The sequence below is a fragment of the Pantherophis guttatus genome, chromosome 1 (genome assembly GCF_059756535.1).
Source record: "Pantherophis guttatus breed Tessera chromosome 1, ASM5975653v1, whole genome shotgun sequence".
NCBI lineage: Eukaryota > Metazoa > Chordata > Lepidosauria > Squamata > Colubridae > Pantherophis > Pantherophis guttatus.
In genome coordinates, this window is record NC_142063.1 from 60,200,117 (window position 1) to 60,225,592 (window position 25,476).

Sequence of the window (25,476 nt, forward strand, 5' to 3'; positions counted from 1 at the left end):
TAAGGTAGGTAAATGGAGGACCCAGTTTGTGGGGGCAATAAGCTGACTTTGTATAAAATATACAAAAGTATGAAGGCTATTGCTTAACACATTGTAAGCCGCCCTGAGTCTCCGGAGAAGGGCGGCATATAAATCTAATTTAAAAAAAAAAAAAGTAGTATGGCAATGCATTGAATTTGCAGCCTCAGTCCTCTCAAGTTTTTTGAGCCCAAAAAAATCAATCAAAAACTATTTTTTGACTAAATTTATTCTTGACTGGCAAGAGAAAGTAACAGAAATAAAGTTATGTGGTATTAATTACCATATTAAAAGGCCCTTACCATCATTTACAGTTTTAAAAATAACAGGATTCAGATAAAAAATGTACTGTGTAAAGAGAAACAACTTTTTGGAGACGAAACAGTTTAAAACTTTAGTAATGAATCAATGTGCAATAGAATAATTCAAATTGAAAATTTTGGTAGATATGCCACAGATGTGGCAAAAGGTTGAAAGTAAATAAAAATAGAACAAAGCAACTTGTTTACAGGGTCTATTTCATAGAACTAATTTACAATTTTTAAACATTCCTTGTAACAGCAAGATCAATTTATAGCACTTTTTATGAAAAATATATTTTTTTTGAAACTAGAATAGAAGCTGAAAATTGAAACCTCTTATTGTGTGTATTTCTGTTTCTATTCAATTCAGAAACCCAGACTTTTCCAACTTTTAAGATCTGTACTATAGGAGCTTGTTGAACATTTCACTGATGAGACCTGTTTGCCTAAAACAAAATCTATGTGCAGTTTGGGGGTTTTTCTTGACTCACAACTCCTGTTCAAAAATCAGGTGGCAGTTGTACTGATTGCATCCCTTCCTGGACCAGGAGGCACTGTTCAAGATTGCTCATTTATCAGATACCTTCCAACTGGATTATTGTAATGTGCTCAGCATGGGGCTATTCTTGAACCATCTGGAAACACCAGCTGATTTAGGATACAGCAGCACGGGGAATTATGAATGCATTTCAGTACACTGGTGTTAAATCTGTGCTCCATGAATTGCACTAGTTCCCAGTATATATCTAGGTGGAATTCAAAGTGCTGGTAGTCACTTTATGATACAGGGTGAGATTTTTTTTGTGGAACTGCCTTTCCCTATCCAGGAAAAATATATTCCAATACCTTCAATTACAGAATGTCATCTTACAGATCCTTAGAAAAATATTTTTTCTGCCCCAGCATTTGCCCTTTGGAATACTGATAAGAACAGATTCGCCTTTTATAAAAGATTGAAGACCTGGAGTTCTTCAAGTTAGATGCTCATTGAGAGGTTCTTATTGTTTTGGGAGGTTTGTAATGCTTTTGTATAGGTTTTCATTCTTTGTTAATACTATTTTTTATTTTTTTCAGTATGTTGTTAGTCATACAACTTTGTATTGGCAAGTTAGGCTGTCATATAAATGAAAGGAAGCCAATCATGCATCTCACTTATTTGGAACCAATTTTTTTTTAAAAAAATTTACTCCCCCCCCCCCTCTTTATAATAGATTTGATGTAAAGATTGCAAAGAGAATTTGTTTTTCTGGGATCGTTTGAAGCAAAAAGAGGTTTTTTTTATCCAGAGCTACAAATATTCTATTGTTAACAAGGTAGCCCATTTTCCTCAAAGAATATCAAAAAGTATTAAATGTTACAAAGACTGTCAATACTGCCCCGATTTGGTCCTACAGGCAAGAAAGACCCTCAATTCCAATTTTTACCATAGTCATTCTACTTCTATTTGCAAATATTTGTATTTTGTGATTTTTTTCTGTTTCTCGTCTATTATGCTGTCTCCAGGTACTGCAGTATCCTCTATTTTTGTCTTTACTGATAATTGTTAAGTTTAGGTGTTATGTGGCAGGTGCTTGTCTATTTGAATTCTATGGCTGTAGCTTCTTAATTTTCTATTAATCTATTGTCTATTGCAGCAGTTCTTGCTTGCAAGCAAATGGTACTGCAGATATTCCAATGCTCCATTGTTGCTGCTTTGTCATGCCATTGTTTATAGTCAGTCTGCGATCTTGCAGCAGCTAACTAGAGTTTTAAGTGTTAACTGTTTCCTCTGCTTCTTTGCAGAGATGACATTTTACTGTCTTATTGCCTCCTCAATTTTGGTTTTATATGCATTTGTTCTTAAGGCTTGGCCTTGTTCAGCCAGAATTAGACCCTTTGCCTCTTTAATTTTTCTGCTCTTAGCTATTGCCAGATTTTCTTGCTAACCTGCTTTGTCTGCTATATTTTTTATTTTACGGGTCATGTAATACTTTATTTATTTATTTAGATTTATATTGCTGCCCACTCACTCTCAGTGACTGGGTGGCTTACAAACAATAAAAACCCAGTATAAAAAAACAACAATCCCCCATCCCCCTAGTGACAACACACAATCAAACAAGCCATTTGATAGACTCCATCTCACCCTGGGTTCCCCAAATCCATTGGCAGAACCAAGTTTTCAAGGCCATACAAGAGTGTGTCAAAGGGAAGGGATAGTAAATCTCTGCAGAGATGATGTTCCAAAGAGAGGGAGTCACCACAGAAGGTCCTTCTGTGTCCTGCCCGATGTACCTCCTTAGGAGACAGGACTTACAATATTCCTTGCTTCCCCCATTTATTGGGTTGGGTGGATATAACCGAAAAGAGACAGTCCCTCAGATAACCCAGTCCCAAGCCATGAAGGGCTTTAAAGGTGACAACCGACACTTTGAATTGCACCTGGAAGCAAATTGGCAGCCAATGCAGCTCCAAAGAAGAGATGACACCTGGGTCTGCACACTGCCATTAGGCCACTGCATTTTGAACCAGTTGGAGCTTCCGGATGTTTTTCAAAGGCAGACCCATGTAGAGTCAAAATGGTGACTAGGGCATGAGTGACCAAGAAAGGTCCAAGAAAGGATGTAATGTGCACAACTCATAGTTGTGCAAAGGCCCTCCTAGCTGTGACTGCCATCTGCTCCTTGAGCAACAGTTGTGAGTTCAGGAGAACCCCCAGATTATGCATTTACTCATCCAAAACCAAAAGTAGCAATTCTCAATGGACCAAATACTCCAAACCCACAACCACTTTGTCTCACCAGGCTCAGTTTCAGCCCATTGGTGCCCATCCAACCCTTAACAGCTTTTCTAAGTGCAAAGGAGAGGTCACAGCATCACTTAACTCACCATGGGTTGAGAATACAATCAAACATCATCAACATATTGATATCTCAGTCCATGGTGGCGGATGATCTCACCCAGCAGCTTCATGTAGATGTTAAACAGAGGGCGGAGAGAATACTGAGCCCTGCAGAATCCTGTAAAGCAGTGGACAAGGACTGGACTTCTCATTTTATATGTTTTATTCCACAGAGGAAGCAAGTGAACCACAGCAGAGCTCCCCCCCCCCAATTCCCAATTTTGAAAGCTGGTCCAAAAGGATATCATGATCAATGGTATCGAAGGCCGCTGAGAAGTCAAGTACAGCAAGGATGGATGCACTACCCTCATCCCACTCCCACCAGAGATCTTGCCATGTCTCTTTACTTGGTCTTGTAGGCCAGTTTGATCTCTCCAGTACTCAGTAAGCTTTCATGGTAAATTAACTTAAGTGCATCTTTACTGTCCCTGTCCTCCAGATATTCTTCCAATACCCCTTTTTCTTCAGCTCTCTAATGTACTTGCAACATTCCATTCCCACCTATTTTCCTTGATAAGTAGTCTGTCAGCTTCATTGCATAGATGAAGGACATGATTGCTGGTAGGGAGGTCTTTTTGTTCCCTTTTTGGCTTGTTGATTGTCTCTTCTGCATAGTTTGTAGATATTGTTTATGTCTATGAGTCTATTAGTAGCTAATTTGTGCAAGGCTTCTAGAAATTCCCTAGCGTTTTTGGACCTGACTTGGTCTAGAATAGTCAGTTTCCTCATTGAAACTATGGTTAAGTCTGTCCATATATTGTGAAATTAAAAATTAAATTTACTAGTAATGCGAATAGTTGCATTTGCAAGAACTTTGGAATAAACAGAATGCCACATTTAAATAAATCAAAGGTGAGTTTGAAAAATGTTTGATAAATGTGTTATGATTTTAAGATAAAATTAAGTTAGCTTTTTCATGCTAATTGGCCATCCCAGAATGTTTAAAAAGGATTGGCCATCCATTTTATTATGCTGGAACTGTAAAATGATGGAAAGCACATTTATTTGTTATCTTGTTTTGATTGAATATTAGTGGTTTGGGAAAGAATATGGTTTAAATAGATCAATGTGATTTTGAATTATGTTCATAATTACTTAACTATGAATATATGGAATTTATCATAAGTACTTTTCTATAATGAAAAAATAGTACCACCCTGGATTTATATATATTAATGATCTACTTCAGAACTGTTTCTATACGGATATAATGGAAAGATGGATCAATATTATTCCTGGGGATAAAGCTTTAATTCTGTGTTTAAAGATCAAGCTCATTTTTATATGCCTTAAATATTTTTGCTCTTGTTTTTGGATTTTTCTCCCTTTTTCTTTGTATGCTAAAGCAATATTTTAAACAAATCTTAAAGAATGATGTTTCTTGAAATAGTGACACAGTGATTAAATGCATAATAGGACTTGGAAACTAACCTTTAGATCAGAAATTAAAGCAAAAATTTAACATAACACAGTAATCTAATCTCATATGCATAACATGTTCTCAATAATCAGCATTATTTCTACTGTGCTGCTTTTATGTAGTAAATTTAAACATTGCAACATTTGATTATTGTGATCAAGATAAGCCACTCTAAGCCCCTGGCTAGGATTTTTTTAAAAACTTCATTTGTATTCTCTCTCCCTCCAATCAATTGGCAAATATTTTTTGATAGTAATCTGAGAGGTTTTCCTGACTGCTGGACTGTAATTGTTAAATTATATGTACTTATTTAATATGCTTCCCAAACGTATACTTTGCCCTTTAAAACTTGGTTAAAATGTGGGAAGAGATGCTTTTGTGGATATTTTAAAAAAATACTGTGAATAAAAACAAAACAATGAGTTGAATCACATTGTGCCATTCTGTACAGAGAAGAGCTACTGATTCCAAACCTTGCTGGTGGAAAAGGATTTCTGATAATTCTTTATCTTTTCCTTGATCAAAATCACCCGTATTGTGGAAGGAAGTACGTTAACACTAATGCAAAATTTGAAAATCCCCCTTTTCCTCTCGGAAGACTCTGCAAGACCGTAAAAAGAAAATGACCTTGGATACAGCCTCATTCATTCATTTGTGAAAAAAGACCACCAGAAAATCCCAGAAGTATAGGTTACATTAGGAAAAGGAAAACATTCTGGAACACAAACCATCTTCCTATTATTGTCAAGGAAACTATATGGACATAATAACCAGGAATGGCACTTGATTCATAGAAATCTTTATCACCTGCACACACACACCTTTCTAAATATTTATATACTTTAAGTTGAAGTAAGATAGTAATGGGTCAAGTTCTTCTAACTTTCAAATTAATTAGATGTCTTAATTAAATGTATCCGATTTGCATATTAGACTACCATATATTGGTTGAATTCATTTTTATCTTGCCAGTTACATAAATATTGGGATAGGAAAAAAACTGAAATAACTAGTACCTCTGGGTTTGTGAATGAACTAGTACAATTTTATCATGCCCCAATTATATGAATTAGACAACTGTAGACTATTGTATGAAATTCTTATACTTTTCATAGTACTGAATTTTTTAAAGAAAGGAAAGTATTGTAATGTTTTATTGTTATGACTCAGCCCTTAAATCAATAGTTGCATTCCTTATTATTGCTTTATTTATACATTTAAAAGACATAGCAAAAACATAAATAATGTGTATTTTACATGCCAGTTTTTAAAGCTCTATGAGTAAAATTTTAGTAAACAAAAGATCAATTAGGGTAAAAGAAAAACAGGAATGTGTGGTACCTCAGAACACAACTGCTTTGAAACTTGTCAAATTTGGTACTTGACGCATTTTGATGAGAAAATTTTGTCTTGGCATTTTATTTTGACACATCGTTGTTTGGTATTCGACAGGCAAGCTGAAGGTTATTGGTGTCAGTTGCCTCCCTTTCCAGCCAATCAAAGGGTCACACATAGTAGCTCTTGCCCTTTGCAACATGCCATTGCACTCTTAGCTTAGCTTCTGTGGTCATTTTGTGTTAACTTTTAGGTTTTTTCTCATATAAAGTAATGATATACAACCCTATTTTTATACAGTCTTAAAATATGCATTGTCCTTAGTTTGGGGACATATTAATTTACATTGTTCCTTATGGGAAAAAATTGTTTGGTACTAGTTTTTGATAACTTGTCATGCCTCCCAAAACTAATTAATTATGAGTACCAAGGTACCACTGTATAAGATACTGGTAATTAACTTTTTAAAAGACTTATCCAGATAAATATTATCCCTTTGTACTTAACTGCTTTTAATTTTTTCCTTTGCAAGTCATTCCAATTATACAATTTTGTAATTGTAGGTTACCAGTTTCAGCAGAATGCTTATGTCATATAGCTTAAAATACTTGGATTTAAATTCAGAACATTAAATTTAACTGAGCTAAGTCAATTTCAAGCTCAAACAGATTTTATAAGTAAAATAATGTTTAAATGGTTTGAAAAATGTGCAAGTAGTTCATCATAAAGACATTTCCAAGATCATTACAATGGTGTCTTTTAAATCAAAATTTATATATAGCAAATTTTAATACTAAAAATTTATAACTGAAAAGCAGTCTTTGGAACCATGTAATACTGTACTGCAAACTTATACTAATATCTGTCTGGCTATATACATTCCTTAGCAAAGATATTACAATGTTTATTAACTGCATACTCACCAGAATATTATTTGTACATAGTGAACATCATTCCAGAGCAAAAAAATTCATATTTAATAGAGTACATTGGATATTTCTACCTTAATTTGCAAAATGCTTAGTGAGTAACAGTGCCAAGAGCAGCTGCAGTTTTTTGTACATAAACTGAGTATTAGATAAGTTGGCCATCTTTAAAAAGTTAACAAGAATATTAAAAATAGTATCTAATAGTACTTTTAGCCAGGTTCTCTATTCAGAAAAAAATACACTGATTTTAATTGAAGTTTTGCCTAAAGGTATTGGCCAATAGTAAACCCTTTGTAAGCCAGTTCACCACCATTAACTTTGTGTACTAAAATAACAGAACATCTTATACTCTAGAGATTTTAGTTTTGCAGATGTACTTAAAGAGTCAAACCCTTTCAGTCTGTCTTTTCAGTCTTCATTGTTTGAAGCCCAAAAAATCTCTGCAAATAGCTCTTACAATATTAGGCACAATCTGCTCCAGTCCAGTAAATTCTTTTGTGAAGAAAGTATGTGTTTCCTTAGGTTCAGATGCCATATCTTTTAAATCCTCGAGTGGAGCCCAAGCAATGCCAACAGAAAATATGTTGATACCTTTAAAAATCGTTGAGAAGAAAAGGAACATTGTTGAGAGTCTGCTTAAAGTTCATGTAGAAAAGGATTTGACATGCTTAATATCTATACAAACAGAACAAATGGTATTGTCTGAGATAGGAAGCTAATGAATAGAGTACTGGATTTAGGACTCTTTGCTAAGGGATTGTGCTACTTGAATTCCAGAGGTAGATTTTAGCAAGAAGATTGCAGAATTTCACCGGAATAGCAGGAGAAAAAGCACTTTCTATTTCCATCAATCGAAATCATGAGTCTTTCCAACTACTATAATCCAAATGAGCCATGCCTATCAACCCTACTTAACACTTTTATCTTAATTATTGCCATTTTTGTTTCAATTTTTCTTAAGTTCTCTTTTAGGATTTTTTTAACTACAAGACTCTTGATTTTCTTCATTATTTTTGAGATGCTTTACATTTGGAAAGGAGTTAATTTAGAATTTGCACACTGCATGTTTAAACTACTGTCCAGTCTGACTCTAAGCCAGTTTAAGGAAAGTCGGTCTGGAATGAGATTCTATGCATCTTACAAGATATTCACTGCAAAGTACAGAATACTGCACCTCCCACTTTAAGACAATTCCTCTACTAGTGCGCCCTCCCATCTTTCTGTTGTAGTCTTTCTGGGCACAAACAGAAAAACATGTCCAGAAATCACTTTCGGAGTGAATGGAGTGAAAATAAGTGTAACATTATTTCTACCTTCTAATTTTACTGGCTACTGGCCCATCTGGCAATGGAGCAACAGGATACCCTCGCACTTTATCATAAAGTGCTTAAGCTGTGTTTATATCATCGGGCATTACTGTGGATAAGTGAACTGTGGGAAATCAGGAATACTGTAGAGAAAATCTGAAATCAAGCTATTTATACAACCCCTGTCCCCATGTAATTAAACTATGCAATATTCCTGAAGAATTTCATCGACATGATAAAATTAAACACCGATTTTTCTATATGTGTAGCTGTGTGGGGAGATTATTTAATCTCCCCAATATGACCTATTTGTCATTTTAAAGTATTGTTTTATCTGTTTTAATTCTGATACACAACCCAGAATCACTAGTGAATGGGTGGCCCTAGAAATGTTAATAAAAAAACAACAAGCAAAGTATTTGAAGTATGGTGTGTTGAATGATTATTTCTTTGACGGAGACAATAAATATTACCTGCTTTATGAGCAGCAGTTGCAGGCCCTCGGATGTCATCGTAAGACTGGCCATCAGTCAAAATTACCAGAAAATTTTTGTTGGCTCCATCTCTCACAGGTGCAAACACATTTTTTGTTACATAAGTAACGGCTTCTCCTGTAGCAGTACCACCACTCATATAGCGGATTGCTTGAACACCTGAAAGAACCTTTTCCTTTGTTTTGTAGTCTGTAAAGCTGAATTCTATGCGCTGATTATAAGTGAACTGAATAACTGCAATTTTGGCACCGATATCTGTGATATCAAATGATTTGACAACATTACTAATAAATCCAAGCATGAGGTGGAAATTGTTGTCACCAATACTGCTCGAGCCATCTACGAGGAAAGCTATGTTGACAGAATTATAGCAAGTCTTGCTGCATAACATTTGCTCATGTGCACAGAGTTTTTGGACAAGAGGTTTCACGTGTTTTGTGGTACCAAACCAAGTGGGTATGTTGTAGGAAAAGAATCCATTATTTTGACAGACTGCCTGTTTTTAAAAGCAAAATAAAAGGCATGAGTTTTAGCACATATGCAAAATGGATTTTGTGTAATACTATAACTGTTGTTTCGGTAAACACTACAAAGATTTGCTTGTGATGCATGATATTCATCCTGCATTTAGGAAGCCTTTAAGAGCCAGCTCTTTCAGAGCCTTTTGGGGACTGATGTGCTGTTTAGTCTCCCACCCATCTTCACCCTTTATCATTTACTCATTTTGCTTTAGTTTGGCAATATGTAGTTAGCATTATCATGTTGGTTTGATTTATTAAGGGTCTGCCTACAGGGGAGTTATAAAAGAGTCTTAGCTCACAGAGACTTTCATAGATATTGCAAGTATGTTTATGAAGTTCAGTTTGGGCAACTTATAACCTGTATCTAGCATCTCCAGAACATACTGTTGAAATTCACCAGCAAAATTAATCAAGGAGAGAAGCAGCCTAGAACTAAGAAAGATTTCCTGACAGAATAATTAATCTGTGGAACAACTTGCCTCCAGAAGTTGGGACTGCTCCAACACTGGAAGTTTTCAAGAAGAGATTGGACAACCATTTGTCTGAAATGGTATAACATTTCCTGCCTGAGCAGGGGGTTGGACTTGAAGACCTCCAAAGTCCCTTCCAACTCTGTTTTTCTAAAAGAAACATTTCTAAATTTCTAAAATTTCTAAATTTTGATAGTATAGATTTAGGCCAATTTTTAGAGTTCAGATTTTGTAAAGCCAGGGATGGAGGTAGCCCAATTCCAATTTTAATCCCAGTTCAAACCCCAAACCATTGAAAAATGGAATGAAAAAAATGACTTTATGCCTTCTAGTGACATCAAATACCACATTACCCTCTGTAGCAATCTATAAAGCTTAGGAAGGTGATTTGTTGCTGATGTCGCCCATTTATGCATTAAGATATTACACTATTTAATCAGAACTAAAATGGCTATTCTGACTGTACAATAATGCAAACATATAGAGATTTTTCTTCTTACCTTTTCAACAAAATTTAGTTCTTCAATCATCCCCAGTTCTTCAGATGTAGGCTTTGCAATTGACACAAAGAATACATTAACACCAAATTCTCTAGCCAATATACCAGCTTCTTCCAAATTATCTGATGGCCAGCCATCTAAGAAAACTACAATGATTTTAGGAATGCCTTTGCGTACCCCTTTTTCAATAGAAAAAAATCTTTGTGCTGAGTGTTTCAAAGCTCTTCCTGATAGGGAGAAAGGAAAAAAAAAAGAATTATTCTCAGTACAATAAAATTCAGGATATGTGTTTAATATCTATTTAATATCTAAAAAGAAAGATCTTATTCAAGGAACTACCATGAAAATAAATTGTACAATTATTTATAATTTTCTTCTAGACCTGCTATTTACATTTTATGGTGGTGCAAATTACATAAAATTATTTTCATTATTTAGAACACTCAATACGATTTGACAGTCATTCCAGTGCCAAGTATTACATGTGCCAACAGCTCAGATGAAATGAAATTTTCATTCACATATGATAAATTAATTCCTCCAACTAAGGAAAGTCTTCCCCCCCCCAAAATGGAGAGAAATAACCCCCCATAACTATTGTTCACTCTCAAATTCTGTTTAGCTGAGTTGGAGAACTGATTTGGATTTGGGTATGCAAGAACAAAGAGAGAAGGGAAAAGAGCCATTTATTGTATGAACATCTCCATACATGCAATGCTAAATTTAATCCATACTAATCCATACACCTGTGCCCCGTTGGGTCACTGTTTCAGAGATAATTCCTTACCTAAATAGAGAATGACCATAGGTAACCAAAAAAATCAGTGAGAGTGGGAGTGGGAGCCACTTCCAATTTCCTGTCAAATTCCCTATTGAATTTCTTGTGGGAAACTGGCAGTGAACATTAGAAATCTTCCTTCTCTCTGTCCCTCTGTCACCCACTTCTGTTTCCCCCCCTTGCCTTCTTTCGTCCCTCCCTCCCTTCATTCCTTTGTTTACCTTTCTCCCTTCCTAGCTTTTAATATATTGGAAAAAAAATCTAAAAATGTAGGGAGATATTTTACAGATGTATCTGCCTTGAAAGTAACTCATGTTAAACTGTATAGCACAATCAAACATCAGGATCTGATCACAGGAAATGTTTTATGATGTTTTGTATTTTATGATGTCCCTACAGGACAGGGTAGGTCCAAAGACCTACCGGTGGGGGCTTGGCAGACGGGGTTTTCGTGGGGCTCCGAAGAGCCCGCTAATTCCCCGTCTGTATCCCCGCGGCGCCAACTGAAAGATAATTCTTATGTCATGTAACACTTTATGAAATTTGCCAAATTTCAATTTCACAGGAGTCACATGTGTGAAATTTGTAATGCAGTCTGCAAGTTAGCCATTTATGGTACATTGATTGAAAAAGGTTTGCCCTATAATGCATTGTTTCATCCAGTTAAAGATTAGAGACAGAAGAATTCTAATAGTATATTATAAAATATTTGTTATATTTGACCTGCATGGACAAGAATTACCTGTATTGGAATTGCCTCCTTGGAAAGCTATTTCTTTTATTGCAAATAAAACATCTTTTGAAGCGGTGAAGTTGTTCAGATAAAATTCAGTTTTTGGATAATCACTGGGAAAAGAACACATGAAGAAAGATGTGTGGCATGTAACAATTAGGGTGTGAATACAATTCTCATTCACTTTTTTTTATTAAAAACAACTTAATTCAACATTTGGTGGTGTTGTTCAGTCGTTGTGCCCAGCTCTTTGCGAGACCATGGACCATGGCCATGTCATCTGCCCTCTTCTCCTCTGCTGTCTCCCAGAGTTTGCCCAAATTCATGTTTATTGCATTGATGACACTATAACCATCTTATCCTCTGCCGTCTCCTTCTCCTTTTGCCCTCCATCTTTTCCAACATCAGGTCTTTTCCAATGAGTTCTCTATTCTCATTTAGTGGCTGAAGTATTTGCACTTCAGCCACTAAATGAATACTTCAGTATCTATCCTTCCAAAGAACCGTCAGGGTTGATTTCCGGATCAATATATATTAATTAAAAGGTAATTATCATTGAGTTCATTTATAGACTTGCAAGTGCAGAATCATTTGTGAAACCTTGTTCTAAGGATGTGGAGCCTAATTGTAAGCAGCCAAGAAATACCTGACTGGCCAACATGATAGATTAGGAGCTATCATGATAGATTAAGATAGGTCTTGGCTTGGAGACTGACTGACTGACTGAGCAAAACAATCACTAGGAAAAATTGCAACTGTGATTATGATCTTACTTCAGCCTTCCTTTATCTTACAAACTTGCAAAGGTTGTAAATGAGAGAACTAGTTATGAAGTTACTTTATCATTAAGTGCAAGCAGTCACTAAACAAGGACCACCTAACTTAGAATATAGTTTAATTTTTTATTTATTTTAAATTTAGATTTTTTTGTGAGACTTTTTAATCCAAGATTAGAGGTCTGGGGAGTCGCATGCCACCTAGCCATGGCTGATCTGTGGGTGTGGCTTGGTGGGTGTGGCAGGGGAAGGATACTGCAAAATCCCCATTCCCTCCCCATTCCTGGGGGAAAGATATTGCAAAATCTCCATTCCCACCCCACTCTGGGGTCAGCCAGAGGTGGTATTTGCCAGTTTTCCGAACTACTCAAAATTTCTGTTACTGGTTCTTCAGAACCTGCTGAATAGCACCCCTGATACAAATGCATCTTTCAAGGGAGAGTACAAAGAGAGGGAGGGAGGGAGGGAGAGAGATGTAGTAAAAATAATAAAAAGTCATGGGTTGTGTTGTAAAGCAGTAAGAGTCAAGAAAGGGCTAACTGAGTTATAATTAGGGAGTAATAAGAACAGAGAGGTGAAGTGAAGAGTAAACATCGTTAAACACAGAAACTTTCAAGAAAAACAGAACTCTACTGTAGGAAATTAAGTGGCGATAAGAAAGGAAAAGAGCTAACATTTTAAAATGTGGAAGAAGAAAGCCCGGTCTCTCCCCTGTCATAATTTGTTATAAACATACTGCAACACCCTGCCATTCCTAACGTTGCCAAGAAAAGTGCATGGATGTAGTCAACACAAGAATGTATTTTTCCTTTTTAATCTTTGTAGTTACCCCAGAGCAAAGTTATGTATTAAAAAGTATTTGGTTCATTTCAATAAATTTTTGCCAAACACCTGTTGAGGCCTATTTTTCTGGTTTTTGCCACCATAATATTGCAAATGGACCATAATCATTGGATAGGTGTCAAGCAAAAACACATCTAATTTAAGAAGTGCTATTTTCAATTTAGTTCTTGCCCTGCCTTAATCACTTGTCAGTGTTTTTCCACTATTAACTGCCTTAAAATATGAAACTTTCCTTGGCTCTCTATAAAAGTTTTTTTTTTTTTAATGTTCATTTTGGAGTCTAGATTCTATTAATTCCCTGGGATGAAACATTAGTGGTCCTAGTATAGTCAACAAATATAATTGCAGTAATTCTTTTGTGTCTGAAAGTTTTATGGGCTAACTCATCAACTTGGTAACAAGCAGCTAAATTCTTCCAGATGTTTTGGGCATTTTATTCTATGTATATTTTAAAATCTGCTTATTTTTATTTTGTTCCTAAAGTAACCAACATTGTTTTGGTAATAGGTAGTGAGGATAATAGAATCTGTTATTTGGGAACAGTTGCAGGGAAATTTATTTATTTAGTTTGTCAAGCATGTATGAGAAAACAAGTATAAGTATCAACATAACATATAAACATATAAGTATAAACAGGTATAAGTATATACATATTAAATGACTATATCCTACACTTTTGACTATATCCTACACTTTGAAATATCCTTATTTAATTTAATTTATTTATATTTATTTTATTTTATTATTTAATATAAATATATTATATAATATTTATTTTATTTATTTATTTAATTTTATTTTGAAATAAAAAAATACACTTTGAAATATCCTACACTTTGAAATATCCTACACTTTTGACTATCACAGCCATTGCAACTTTTACAGGAATGAAAGTATAAATTGTAGGATTCCTTGTGTTCTCTTACCCCTAAAACTGGAAAATTATCACCCTAGAAAGCTGCATCACAGACCATAAACATGAATATAAATACAAATCTACCACTGATCTGAAATGTATTTTTTTAGCCTGTTTGTTAATGGCGACGAAGACACTTGCACACCAATGATGCCAGATTCATACCCAAATAAAAATTGTATGCTATTGTAAGAAGCACATCCCTAAAACACTTTTAAGTTAAAAAGAACTGCTCTGGTGCATTGAATTCCATTTGAAAATACTATACCAAATAAGACTTGTTATGTTTTGTTATTTTAACTTAAAATTCATTCAGTGTCATATACCTACACACCCAAGGCTAAAACTTAGGATCAGCAGGGCACTACATTCCAACTCCTCATTATGAAGTTCAAAGAACAAGGATTTGATCAAAGCAGCTTTCACAAAGCTGAAGGAATCAGCAGCAAGCTTGAAATGCTAAAGAGAAAGACTCTACTACAATCTTTTGTTGAATGTACTTAAAATAAGACCGTCTTATATTTTTTGAACTCTGAAATAAGCGCTTGGCCTTATTGCCATGCACTCAAAAGCCCAATTGGACTTATTATCAGGGGATGTCTTATTTTGGGGGAAACAGGGTAGTTCCAATAGCTGTGTGCTAGATATGGTTACTGAACTATAAAATACCCAAATTAGAGTTTTCTTCACTTTGCAACAACAATAGCAATATCTATTTTGTGGAATTTGGAAATTATGGAAAGTTAAGTTTTTAAGCATTTAAGAGTTCTGGATTAAGGAAAAATGGGAAATATAGGAAACATAGGCAATGTCAAAGCAAAGTCAAGGAAAGTTTCTACCACAAACCCTTTGATTTTGATTTCTCCATTGGGTATAAGAGTTAGTCCAAATGGTCAGATGCAACTCTAAGATTCTAAGCAAAGTATAAAACTAGAAATCATAGCACTTAAGAAGGAGTAATGTACCAAATAGAATGTATTTCTCATACCTAGCTTGTATTACTCCCACATGTGGGCCTTCAGTTCCGATTCCCAGCGTCATTGCCACCTTCCCAATAAAATTTTTCTGCAAATTAAATCTGCGCTGCCCAATATTGTAGCTTCCATCAATCAGGAAAGCAATATCGGCTTGACAATCTATGGACATGCAAAATAAGTTTATTAACAAAATGATACAATAATTTTAGAGATTTATTTAATGTGGTATATGATAATAACTTACCTTTGTTTCCAGACTTTTTCACAACAGGTTTTTTGGGTCGTTTTCCTCAAAAAAAGAAACAAACATAATTTAACTTTCTATATTTTGATATAAGCACTAATGTGTCAAGTAAACCTGAAGATATTCTGGCTTCTTCTATGCATCCTTGTCTCTTGAATACAAGAAAATATGCAAATGTATTGTTTATGATCATTCTCAATCATCCACGTCATGGATGTCCCAAAGCAACTGGATTTTCTTGGTTTTTTTCCTTCTTTGAAAACGTTTGGCTTCTCATCTAAGAAGCTTCTTCAGTTTCAAGAACTGAATCAAGGAAGTCCAGTTGCCTTTTCAAAAGCACCTTTGGTATTTTATATGTATTCTATCATCTTCATACTGTTAAATATACTTTACAAAAATGAGAGAATAAATGCAAAATTGCTTATTTACTGGAAACTTTTGGTGGAAAAAGACATTCTTTATTGATATTTTTTTTACCTGCAAATGGCCGTGCTGTTGAAATAGGATGCCCAGCTGCTTCAAGGGCTTCACCTTTAACACCTATTATCACATTGAAAAATAAAAGAAATGTATTGCTCTGCTCTCAAAAGATGTAAAAGAAGTTGAGTTTGTGAATTATTCCAATTTTGCTTGGGAAAGTATATTATAAGCAAGCTGAAATCTGAAGTTGTGTTAAATCTCAGAGGAACATTTTCCTCTTTCTCTGCAACTTCTTCCTTTATCCTTCTATGAGTCTCTTGCTGAAAGTATACTGTTACCAGATCAATATAGTAGAAAAACTACAGTTAAAATTTATTGTTGCATATCTTTATGATGCTGTGATATTTCCCATATCTCAGCACTACTTCCCGTAAGTACTTTCTTTCTATTTAATGTAACATAGTAAAATCATCAAAATACACATCTCATCATCCTTTGTATTACAGTTAAACCTCTATAAAGGAACACAGCCTTTTGCACAATATTTTGTAAAATAGTACTACATTGCACAGGGAGACTACAAAGCTACAGAAGACTGAAGACTTCCCATCACAGAAGCTTATTTTTGACATGGAAAAGGAGAGGAAGGTTGGAGCCAGCATGGAGTTCTCCCTTTCTCTTGGACATTCTCTAACATTCCAATAGAGTTGAAGGGTCCAATAAGACAGATTTATTTTAGCTTCTAATTTCTGTTTTGGTCAAATATGAATTGGCTATTGGGAGCCAAGGACAAAACTTTAGGAAAGTTGAGTCCTAAAGAAAAATAAAAGATATACATATTTGAAATATATGATCTAAATTTGAATTACAGCTGAGAGATCTCTGCAACCAAACATGTCTGTTTTTTACACTTTAAGAGTTAAATTAAGAGTGTATTTTATGTTATTTCCATGTCTGAAAATGTCATATAAGGACATTCAAATTAATCAAGGGATTGGAATAGTAAATCACGTTTGAACTTTTTTTGTTTGATAAAAGGGCATTATGAAAAAAATATAACAAAAACTATATATTTGGAACAAAGTTGTTCTCTTCTGAACAGAAGTTCATCTCAAGCAGCCAGAAGGAAGAGTTTGATTTTTTTTAACACCAAGAATGGTTCATACAAAATTCATTATCTCAAGATGCTGGGTTAATTTCTAAAACTTTTGAGAAAATAAATCATCCACTTACTAGCTACTGAAAATGATGATCTTGACTTAGAGAAGAGTTGGGATTGGATTCCATTGGCATATATTGCAGAGTAATTCCCACGCCCTGGTAACATCTTCACTCTTACAGCCCCACCTGAACTGGTGATCACACCTCTGCAGCAAAATAAGGTTTTCAAATGTGTGCACTTTATTTGTATAGTACTTGCAACTACTACTCTTTGTAGTATGCTGCATTTGTTCATGCAAAAAGTAAGAATTGCTCCATCAACATGTCACAGATTGTGAAATAAAAGAGAATTGCTTAGGTTCATAAGCATGCTTAATCATAAAATAGAGATGGCAAATTGCAGTACTTAGTCTGCATGTTGCTCTCCCAGCACTTTTTTGTAACCTCTAGAGTAGGGGTGTCAAACTCAAGGCCCACAGGCCAGATCTGGCCCACAGGGTACTTAGATCTGGCCCATGGGGCCGCCATGGAAACAATGAAGGACCGGCCCACAGTGCCTCTGTGAAAACAGAGCTCGGGAGGGCTGTGCCTATCTCCTGAGCTCCGTTTTTGGCTATGATGGCCTTCTGCAACCCTCTGCCAGCGAAAACAGAGCACAGGAGGGCCGCACATTTTTGCTGGCAGAGTGCTTGGGCTGCCACAGGCATCCCTGACATGAGTGATGTCGAGCTGGCCATACACACCCAAGGTCAAACACAACTCTGATGTGGCCCTCACTGAAATCAAGTTTGACACCCCTGCTCTAGAGTCTCTAGCGATCCTGTTGCGAACTGGTAGTAAAGGTAAGTAGAACCCACCCCTGGCTTATGATGGTATATATGGACTCGATATATCTCTTCTTGCAACACCTTTTGAGCAACAGGTCCTGGATATGGTGAGATTGCCATGGGAACAAATTAAACAAAGCTTTGCAGGGCATATTATGGCAATTTTTTTTACACTGACATGGATGGTGGGGACAGGGGGATGGAGAAAGTGACAATGAGTGTTGGATCAAAGAATTGGGAGTATTCAGAGTACAGAAGCTGGCTGAATTTTAAAGAATATAGACAAAGAAGAGAAGAATGAGTGACAACAAGGATGAGAGAGACTACAAGAGACAGAGATCATTGTGATGGAGTATATGATTACATTATTGGCTGCATTATTAAATCAGGCACTGAGTGAGAGAGTAGTGTGGTTGGAATAGACATTCATGGTGACATTCAGCTAGAGAATAGATGGAAAGATTAAATGGAATTTCTGAAGCTTTTGTGTTTAATAACAATTGCTTAATTCAATGTTTATTAAATACAAGCATAGGTTAGAATTAAAAATCACTGTTTACTCCTCTATTGTTATAGTCTCTTGATTCAAAGAAACTACAATCATACATAAAAGATTATCATTTATTTCCTAGCCAGATACCAGTCCAAGATCTATTTTAATTCTTCCTAGTTTAATTATTTTTATTTAATTTATTATTTCCATTTTATGTATTCCATGATCTAATTTAATTTATTTTAATTTTTTTTTTTATTTTATTTTTTCCTATTTTAATTCTTCTAAGATCTATTTTAATTCTTCCTGTGCTTTCAGGCCATACACAGTTACATGTTGCATTCATCCTTAATTTCCTATCATTCCTACTATTCATTCATAATTTTTATTGCGTGGTTGATAATAAACCTTACCTGTGAATGGCAGCTCCACAGATACTTGATTCAGAGGCATACTCAATGTTTCCATAGACATAGAACTGCCATATATGACAATTTGCTGGACAGATGACATCTACTGGGTCCTTTCTAAGATCATATCCTCGTGTAAAACATGTAATAACAGTGGGGGCTACAGAGTGGATAAAAAAATACATAAAACAAGTTTCATGGAAATATCAGCACAATATATGCAAAACATCCACATATAATTATATTTTGCATTACCATCACTCCAAATGAATCTACTGCATGATGAAAGCCTCTTCACTAAAGGTTATAGACTAACTACCATACTGTTCCAGTATGCTGATTTTTTTTTACTTCCCAATCTAGAGCTGAGATAAAGAGTCAGAGGAATAAAATTACCATAATGCATCCAATACAAATTTAAACATTATTTGTTCAATAATTGCCTTTAATTTTAACAATAAGTTAAAAAGTATCTGCCTTATAGTGATATGCTAGTCCTGACCAGTCTCTTTTATTTTTTTTCCATTCTGCATGCTGTTCCCTTTTATCTATTTTATAGTTTGCAGTACATGTGTTAAATTTTCTAGCGTTTGATGAAAGGTTTATTGTAAAACCTACTGTATCTTTCACCTCATGCAAACACATTAGATTCATTGAAGCATTAATTAAAAAATCTGATCCTATCCTTCTGTAGAAATAATTTTAAATACTTTGGTGATACTACAAGAACCAATGGGATTCTTCTGTAAATTGGACTGTTTATAGGTATTGTATTCCTTTGGAAAAATAATTAACATATATGGTCCCAAACATTATAACTATAGTTTCCATCTTGGCATCCTTGCTGTATGCTTCCAAGATGCTAAACTGCTTGAATAGAAAAGAAAAAATTCTTATTCAAAAATGTTATTCAGCCTTTTTACAACAGATGTAGCTACAATATCCATCTAGTGGACTTTTGGTCTTGTTGTCATAGGAAATTAAATTATGACCATTTTAAATTGAGCATGAATATTTATTCATCTGTGTTTTTTTTTTAAAAAAAGAATTTATTTCATCTTCTCATGACTGTTGAATTTATCTCCCTAAAAATGATCAGTAGATCAAATTACAATTCATGAATTATAGAATATTTGAAAGGCAATATAAAATCGGTCCCTAAAACACATCATATAATTGGATTTGGAGTTATCTAGTCCCGAAACACAAGAGTTGAGTTTGAGATTAATTTGTGTATTTAACCTCATTGCATTCAAATAAACAGCCAGTTTGGTTAGTGGTTAAAGGCACCACTTTGGGCCAGTTATTCTCTCAGCCCTAGGAAGTAGGCAATGACAAGAAACTTCTAAAGTCTTGCCTAGAAAACTACAAGTCTTCACTGACTTGAAGGAGTGCGTGCACATGTGCGTGCACACGCACACACACACAGATTTCAAACACATAATCAATTAATTCAGTCTTCAGAAAACATAATGACTTCTTTTCCCCAATAATTTTCAGTCTTTATGAAAGGCTTCTTGCTAGATATTCTTTTTAATTTGTCATCTGTTTGCAGCCTTCTAAAAATGAAATGGGTCAGTTAATTCTCAAGTATTCTCTGAAATTCCTTGTCTGGTACATCCTGCACTAAAGAAGCAGGCTCCCTAAGGAAGACAGCAGCTTCAAAGAAAACCTGTTCCTTTGTATATCTTGGCAAATATCTATGTTGATGTCTCTGGTTGTAATTTCAGCATTAGTTGCATGAGATATTTTAATTATTTTAAACTTTTGCTATGGAGCTGATTAAAAGTATCATGCACTGGTTATGCCTCTATTATTTTGGAGTATAGCTGTTGATTTTCTGTTTTTAATTAAAGAATTTCACTGTAATGGTTACAGTTAGTAATGATACATTTAAACTGCAGTCCGGTTCCATACACTTCAGGAATCTGGTATTTGTTAGAAGAGTATGCTTCTTTCCTAGTTGTTAAAAAAATATTACAGTTTTGAAATGCAGTAATGATGGAGGAGAGAAATATGACAATTCAAATTGTGGTAACCGAGAGGAAATTTAGAATTTAAGTGTTAATACTTTATTATAATTATACTATATGTTTTTAAAAGCCTTAAGGATCTATTTATGTTGCAATAAATTATAATTATTTATCACTATAATTATTAGTGAATGACTGGTGGCGCGGCAGACTAAAGCACTGTTATTAACAGTTATTAACATCAGCTGCCTGCAATTACTGCAAGTTCAAATTTCACCAGGCTCAAGGTTGACTCAGCCTTCCATCCTTTCTAAGGTACGTAAAATGAGAACTCAGATTGTGGGGGCAATAAGCTGACTTTGTATAAAAATATACAAAAGTATGAAGGCTATTGCTTAACACATTGTAAGCCGCCCTGAGTCTCCAGAGAAGGGCGGCATATAAATTATTTTTTTAAAAAAAATATCAATTCACTCTTCTGGATATTGAATAAAAAGTTGCAAAATACTGTGTTTCTAAAGTCTATGTTCTTCCACATAAATGCATCACTATTTTTATTGATTAAAAATACCTATTACTATTTTATTTCAAACTATAAAAAGTGAAATGGCATGTCTTCCATAATGAATTTACGAGAGAATATGAAGACACTGATCAGTTGTTTGTATTTTTTTCTGCAAGACATTTGTAAAATATTAGTTTAATTCTGCCAAATGATAATAGATATGTGATTATAAAGCATTATATTTAACTCTTTAGAATGCCTGTTCAGTTCTAAAACTGAATTGGGAATTCTATTAATGATCAATGAATACAGTGCAAACTAGCCAAGAACAATATTCTTCATTCTGAATTCTATGATACTTATGATACCATATCTAAATATGGCAGAAAATTATATCTAAATGTATTTGATACTCTAGTTTTGCTTTGAATTTGGTTCTGTGTCCAAATTCCAAGTTGTTATAATGATCATCTTATACATATCAAAATCCGTATGATCTAAACTATTTTGCAATTCTGTACCTTATTGGATACCTCAAATATTTTATTTACAAGTTCTGCAAACACCCAATCGTTTTACAAGTTATTCCTAGAGAAGTCATAAATAATAAAAGCAGAAAGCAATAAGAGTAAAAACCCAGTGCCATCTGATGTAGCCAAAGCCATAATCTTTAGGTTTCAAACTTACCCTAACCCAGCACTCTTGGGGGGAAGAACCAGCTCTGTCTATAGAAGATTAAGAGGATGGAAGCCTGCTGGATCTCAAAGGGAATGTGTTCTACAGGGCAGGGGCTACCAATGTCATAGGACCCACTAAATATCCCTATTTAAGGAAAGGGACCTGAAGCATGTCTATTGTATCTGGTCTGGTGGGGTAAGGAAGAGAGAGTCCCACAATTAACCTGGCCCCATGCCATATGGAGATTTAAAGGCTATATCCAGCACCTTGAATGCCATCTGGTAAAAAATGTGGGAGGCATTACATTATAGGAAAAGGAATGGCAGAACCTAGAGGCAGAATGAAGAGAGATCAGACTAGAATCCCTGCGTAGCCACAAAGTGAACAAACTCCAAACTTCGAGTGCTGTTGACCCTTATCTAACTCTAACCAGGTGCTGATCATTAGTTGACAAGATTCCTGTGTATAGGCTTTTAGCAATAAATCAGCTTAATTTAACCTTCACGTGTGGACATGGTTTTCATGCCTGACAGCAGTTCATGCTATGTGCCACATCACATTCTGAACCAAGTGTATATATTTAACCTAAACATCAATTCACAAATCAATAGTAGAGGGGGTTATATGAATAAATATAAAGTCATAAAAGAGGGTTCTATTGTAATTATCTGCATGTTATCTTTATGACGTTTTTAAAACCTATCTGTAAATACAAGACACTAAAATTGATGAAGTTGGCTTCCTTTACAGTAACAGCCAATTCATTGGATTCATAAAGCCTCTATTCTTCCATACAACTCATTGTATGGAATTGTATGGAAAAACTCAGAATACTTTTTTTCACTTATAAAAGCAGAGTTTATTTCTCCTAGAACATTCATCTTGTAAGGTAAAGGGGAAAAAAAAGAAAAGAATTGACTTTCGACTCTTTTTAAGCACAGAATAAAATAGCATTACAGTTCCAACTTTTTTTTTTATTTTTACATACTTATACATGCCAGCTATTTTTAGAACAATAAGCTTATCTAATCAGCAAAACCCAAAATTTAATTTTTTTTCAATTCAAGCAACACAATCCAGAAGTTGTTTCCAAGTAGAAACCAAGTTGGATATGCTCTTTTCTTTGATTAGAGCAGTTAATTAGCCATCTCTGCTAGTTCCATCAGTTTTTCCAGTCATTCATCTATTGTGGGAATTAAACTGTATTTCAATTTTTGTCCATAAAGCATTCTTGCTGCCGTCAACATATATAATAGGGAGGTACCAGATTTTTTTCCTTGTCCATTAAGCCTAAAAGTCTGACTAATTTCATTTTCATTTGTATTTTATTCTTTGATAAATTTAATAAAATTATTAAATTATTAAAATCCCAGTCATCTTTAGCACCAAAACAAACCCTTTTGCAAAGGCCTTCTCAGCCAGAATCAGGTCAACATTAAAGAAACTCAGCTCATCTGCTCTACACCAGGAAAAAAAAAAAGGAATGAAATAGTGACTTGAAAAACAATACAAAGAGAGATAAAATTCAAACATGGACCCCAAAATTGCAACTCATAACAAGCATGCCCATTGTCTATCTGTATTATGAAAAAGAAGATTGAAATGAAATGCTGATTTAATAAACTAATGTAATCCTAATAATGGAAAGAATAGGTTGATACATGTGGAACATATCATGTTTCATTTTTCTGTACCGTTTTTTGAAGCCACCCCTAATTTCTATAATAATTCACCCATCAACTTTTGTAGTTTAATTTCACAATTATTCTAGCTGGAAAAATCACTTTTCAAAAGAAATTAGCATAAAGTTCTGTTCTACTTTAACTAGTTATGAAAGGAGAGGCAAGCAGGTAAGATTCAGAATTCCAAAGTTGCCTTTGAAGTATTATGTATGGCAAAAGTGTATCTTTGGATTTTAAATGTTAGAATTTAGGAAAAACTGAACGTGGCTACTTTCTTCTTCATTGATGCTGGTTCTTAAAAACCGATAATAAAAAACCTGCAACTGTGCTATGTTCCCACATAATTTAAATCTAACTTTCTCTCTATGCAAGAGCAAAATCGACTTTCTTAATTGCTGTATCTCGGTTAAAGCAAAAATAGAGTCCCTTATCCGATATTTTATCACGCATTGGGGAGGGGAGAAGAAAAATCCTGCATTTCCTTTTATACAGCAATTTAACACTTAAAAACGGTTTCTTTGCGTTGAAGAAAAAGGAAACAATATCCTGGCGCCAGAACGATTAAGATTAAATAGCAAACCATCTTCAGCTGCAGAAACTGAACGCCGAAGTCAAAAGAGATCCTGGGAACAAACGTCAAAGAAAATGTTCCGAAGGCGAGAAATAAAGACGCTTTGCCATTCTTACAACGAAGGAGGAAAGCCGTAACCGACGAAGATCTCTCTAAACTCACCGGAACGTTCAGCTCCCTTGGCCACCCCGGCCGCCAAAACGACACCTGCAATCAAAGGCGGGGAAAGGAAGGGGCTTAACACGAAGCCCTTGGGAGAAACAAACAAACAAACAAACAAAAAAGGCAGGCTTCGTATCCGAGGAAACCGCTCGGAAGGCAGGAGAGAGGTTGCCGTCGAGCCTCCCTCTCCCTTAGCTATTTCATCCCCCAGTGGAAGGTGCGCGTTTGCTTGCCCCTCTCCAATGGTCGCGACGGGACAGAGCGCGGGATACTCACCGAGGAAGAGCAGGGCGGGCGCCATGGAAGCACCTAAGAAGAGAGAAGGGGCGCCGTCAGGGTACGGGTCAACTCGGGGAGGCATTCTCTCGTCCTCTCCAGAGTGAAAAAAGGGGTGGGGGGGGAAACAACACAATACCTTTGGGCTCTCTTCTGGCTCCCGCTCGGCGAGGGCTCACCCTCCCCAGAAGAGAATTGGGAAGAGGTCCACCCTGCTTGCAGAACCGGCAGGTGGAAATATGGCCCCGTTCAATGAAGCGTCAGGGAGAGAAGGTGCGAAGGCGCGGCGGTGAAGAGGCAGAGAGCGAGAGATGAGGCGATGGCAGGTGGTAGCGCGCGGATATCGCCCGTCCCTGCCCGCGCTTTGCCTTTTAAATGCCGCCCGGGCGCATGAGCAACGCTGGGCAGGCTCTGGTCCGCCTGGGTGGGCTGAGAAGGCGGTTGTCCCAGAAGGGAGGCAGGGCGCCAAGGCGCACTAGGGTGCGCCGGACTCGGGCCTTTTGGCAGCTGTTGGCCGCTGCTTCTGAGGAACAGGTGCATCGCAGCTCCCGCGCTGTTTAAACGCACACTTCGTGGCGGCGGGGGGACTCGCCTGCCATCATTCAAAGCCCGCGTTTTCGCCTTCCCGCCCCCTCCCGTCCTATTAAATAAGGGTGAGGAACACCCACCCACCCAGCCACGCTGCTCGTGGGCTGTGCGTTTATTTGCCGCGCTTTTTGCTTTACGGTGGGGTGAGAGGCGTAAACGAACGTAGGTCCGTCTCGGCCCCTCTGTAAATTCTCCCTCGTGAATTGGCGACGCACTGAATGGAGCTAGAGAACTGGTCCATCTTAACTGTAGGCTTGTAAGTCCCTATGGCTGACCCGACCTCTGC

The 25,476-nt window shown here is 35.9% G+C and overlaps 1 protein-coding gene across 1 annotated transcript; it reads right to left on the reverse strand.

Moving 5' to 3' along the window:
• Positions 1 to 5,806: 5,806 nt before the first annotated feature.
• COCH (cochlin) lies at positions 5,807 to 25,476 on the reverse strand. Its single transcript, XM_034417961.3, has 12 exons — positions 24,742 to 25,476; positions 24,603 to 24,635; positions 24,327 to 24,371; positions 18,759 to 18,915; positions 17,098 to 17,231; positions 15,922 to 15,984; positions 15,445 to 15,489; positions 15,212 to 15,359; positions 11,698 to 11,801; positions 10,178 to 10,404; positions 8,666 to 9,182; positions 5,807 to 7,476 (listed from the first exon to the last, which is right to left on the reverse strand). Exons 2-12 carry the CDS (start codon positions 24,625 to 24,627, stop codon positions 7,301 to 7,303), a joined length of 1,641 nt encoding a protein of 546 aa, XP_034273852.1. The 5' UTR covers positions 24,628 to 24,635; positions 24,742 to 25,476; the 3' UTR covers positions 5,807 to 7,300.